The sequence below is a fragment of the Lactuca serriola genome, chromosome 1, assembly GCF_051521515.1.
Source record: "Lactuca serriola cultivar US96UC23 chromosome 1, Lser_US96UC23_V15, whole genome shotgun sequence".
NCBI lineage: Eukaryota > Viridiplantae > Streptophyta > Magnoliopsida > Asterales > Asteraceae > Lactuca > Lactuca serriola.
In genome coordinates this window covers 49,987,675-49,991,478 of record NC_136408.1, presented here as the reverse complement: position 1 = coordinate 49,991,478, position 3,804 = coordinate 49,987,675, and the positions used below count along the sequence as shown (strand labels likewise).

Here is a 3,804-nt window from a genome sequence, read left to right as displayed (position 1 = left end):
CCATCTCCATCTATAGTCTCTTCTCTTCTTCCTTTGAGATATAGCAAGTGCTCTAAATTTTTTATGTTGATCGAACCTGTTGATAAAGTTTTATGTCTATGCCTACGAATTATATTTTTTGACAGTTGTGATGGAAGTCGTTTCGGTTTTGAAATTAAGAACGAGACTAAATACATGAAATATTTGACATTATATCGTATTTATGTATGATTCTATGTATAGGTGTTTATTTATGAAATGTTTTTGATTTAGAATATTGTGGTGGCAATTAAGAGAATCTGCAATGATATATGGAATACGCCCTAAAGGTGTTTGATAAAATGTCGAAGAGAAGTGTAGTTAATGGTAAATTTCGTATGCCAGTCAATTTTATTTGTTAAAACAAGCCAAAAAGATACCAAGAAGAAGATGAATAATCATATATTACTATATATAAATTTTTATTTGTTTTATTTCAACTGATTGACTGTCATGGCAGAAACAATATGATTTTTTATGATCAGCCATGCAACTAATGTCTAAACTTTAAACCCCATTATAGATTTCCCAGCATTCACCACCAACAAATTCAGTGGAGCAAGAAGATGATGGTGGTAACAAGCTTAAAGTATAAGTTGCACATGTGGAAACAAGAAAAGCTAAACCCCTATTTTCCTCAATAGATTCCTCAATGCATTTTTTAACAAGTATGGCCTATGCCTGTGATTTTTTACTATACATATACATTTATGTTTTAACATTAAATATGAAGATGCATGCACTTTTTAATCCGGCATTTATATATTTTTTTCCTGATAATATTAAAATTATTAAAATCCTCTCTTTTTTTCCTATTACTGTATTGTCTATACTGTTGTTTTTTTATACAACCATTTTACTTCCAAAAACTACCAAATTATAGCATTGTACTTTAAAGCTCTTTATTATTTAGATGTTATACTTTGAACAAAATATGTTTTTTTATACAACCATTTTACTTCCAAAAACTACCAAACTATAGCATTGTACTTTAAAGCTCTTTATTATTTGGATGTTATACTTTGAACAAAATAGGTTGTTGTTTCTTACATTTAACACTTATAAAATAAATAAGACATATTTGGTTACCGATGTATGACCTTAACCCTTATTCCTATATTCCTGCCTTATAATGTTTAAGTTGCCTGTATGACCCCTTTTGCATATTGAAATGCAAAAGACTACTTGTAGTATTTGCAGAAAGTTTTGTTGAAAATTGCCTAGAATGACTTAGCTTAGTATACTTTGGTGTTTTTTCCATGTGTAATCTTTTAGAAGCAATGTTTTTTCTCTTTTCTCAATAAATGTTTTATTTAATCGAACTTGGTTCCAAAAGAATTTGAGTACATTCAATAGAGTTTTTTACATACCATTTACTTGGTATTTAAGAGCATTTAGTGCATAGAGCTTTTTTATAAATTGTTTACTTTGTATTTAAATAAAGTCTGTAAGGTGAACTGCAAATGATGCTGATAAGTTTTTTCCATAAGGTGAAAAAATCATATTCGAAAATCGCAATGGACTTTCATGTATTTGTTGATGATAACATTATACTTACATTTTATTTTCTTTTTCATGCATTGTATATATATTAAAATCCACCCATTTTTAACATTATAAAGCACAGGCATCAAATATATATATATATATATATATATATATATATATATATATATAGAGAGAGAGAGAGAGAGAGAGGAGTAGGATCAAATGAGAACGTCAAAAAGGTTGAGAACGCGAGAACAAAGTATATTCATTTGTGATTCCATGTATTCATTTGTGGAGAAATGATAAATTTTTACACCTTTAATTTCAATTGAAGAGAAAAAGCATATTCATGTTGATTGTGCGTAAAAATTTATCATTTCTCCACAAATAAATACATGAAATCACAAATGAATATACTTGTTCTCACGTTCTCAACCTTTTAAGCGTTCTCATTTGATCCTTTCCGTATATATATATATATATATATATATATATATATATATATATATATATATATATATAGAGAGAGAGAGAGAGAGAGAGAGAGAGAGAGAGAGCATTGCAATGCATTCCACTACATGTAAGTTATGTACAATAATACCAATCATTTTCTTCAACAGAATTCACTCACAATCATGAAAAGCCAACAGAAACTGTACAAAACAGGGGCAAATTAGTCATTACGCAAATTAACGACACGAAAGAATCGTACCACCAAAAGAATGCGCAGAGAACCACAAGGGCATTGTGGAATTGTTCTTCACAGAGTACATTTCCTTCCAAATTCTTGTCTTTCTTTGATACACCAAAACCTGCTTATGACTAGCAAGAAAGACATAATCACCCCCTTGACTTATCGGGAAAATCCCAGGCACCATTCCACGAATACAACGCAAACTCACACGATCAATCAAATCCCAATGTCCGTTTTCGTAATCTTGCAATACCCAAATGTTCATCCAAACACTAGAAATCTGAATCACTGACAATTTCCCATCTAATTCCAACAAGTAAACCCTATTCCCACTTCCATTCCCACATCCCATTTCATCTGGCAACAATATCCTTCTCCATACATCAAAATTTAAATCAAGAACAAGAATGTAAGCAAAAGTTTGAGTCATCCAATGAAGTGAACCATTCACAAACACAACCTGATTGCGATTCATACGGGTGAAACCATGATCATCTTGATCAGATACGTATTTTCTCCACTTATTTGACTCAGAATCATAAACAGAACATATTAGTTTACCCTCGGGTCTATGACCAAACATGCGATGATATCCAGCCAAAACGACACTATATCTGTTGTTCAACAAATCACAAGGAACACCCACAAGGGTTGCTTCACCATCAGGGTAAAACCGAGTTATGGGTCTTTCTCGAACCCTGGGTAGCAATTTGAACTCTCTAGTCATAGGATTACAAACATAATAAACACCCTTATCGGGAACACTAGAACAACATAATAATCCATTGCAAGAAGCCCTAATTTTGACTCTGTCTTTGATAAAATCCAATGAGAATTCAGACACACCTCTCTTGTTATCAATGAGAATCAGACTTGATGTTGATTCTATTGACGATTCTGTAACTTCCACAAGAACCATGACGTTTTTCACAGATGATTCATTATAAATTTGTGTGAATGATTTGTGTGAGGCTAATTTGTACCAGAGTTTGCATACGCATTTGGTTCTAAACAGGGATTTGATGGGTAATCTTGCTAGTATTTCGAGGATAATCTCGTCCGCGAAATAACCAAAATTTGTTTGGACTGGATCCATTTATATCATATGAATTTTATACAGTCGAAGAACAAAAGCGACCATAATCAAGAAAGTTGCTTACCGATTCGGATCTCGTTAAAATCCCTGAAGCATCGAGTATGGCTAGGAGGGCGATTCGCAAGAAATAATCGAATGAATTCGTGTAAACGGAAGGAGAAAGTGTAGGAGACAAGCACGATGTTGTTTGTGAATCGGTTGCTAAAATGCGACACACCCCTTTCCAATTTCAACGACTGGAAAAGGGACTGGGTCGGGTAATCTTTTCGTTTGATGGCAAAAGCTTTGTAACAATTATTGTAGTATTATATTATTTTGGAAATCTTAACAATGTTTTTATATTATAGATACATTGACCATAAAGTTATTGTTTTATTTTTCTAAACAGAAAATAATAAAATAAATCTCTGATTATTTATATATTTAAGATTTTAGTCGGTAATATTAGCTTTAACCGGTAATTGTTTTTTGCACAAAGAATATTAGGAAATTTTATCCTACTACAATC

General features: G+C 31.8%; 1 protein-coding gene across 1 annotated transcript; it reads right to left on the bottom strand.

Moving 5' to 3' along the window:
* Nucleotides 1–2,052: 2,052 nt before the first annotated feature.
* Nucleotides 2,053–3,575, bottom strand: LOC145087915 (F-box family protein). Its single transcript, XM_079026048.1, has one exon. The coding sequence runs from the start codon at nucleotides 3,294–3,296 to the stop codon at nucleotides 2,196–2,198; it is 1,101 nt and encodes a 366-aa protein (XP_078882174.1). The 5' UTR covers nucleotides 3,297–3,575; the 3' UTR covers nucleotides 2,053–2,195.
* Nucleotides 3,576–3,804: the final 229 nt, after the last annotated feature.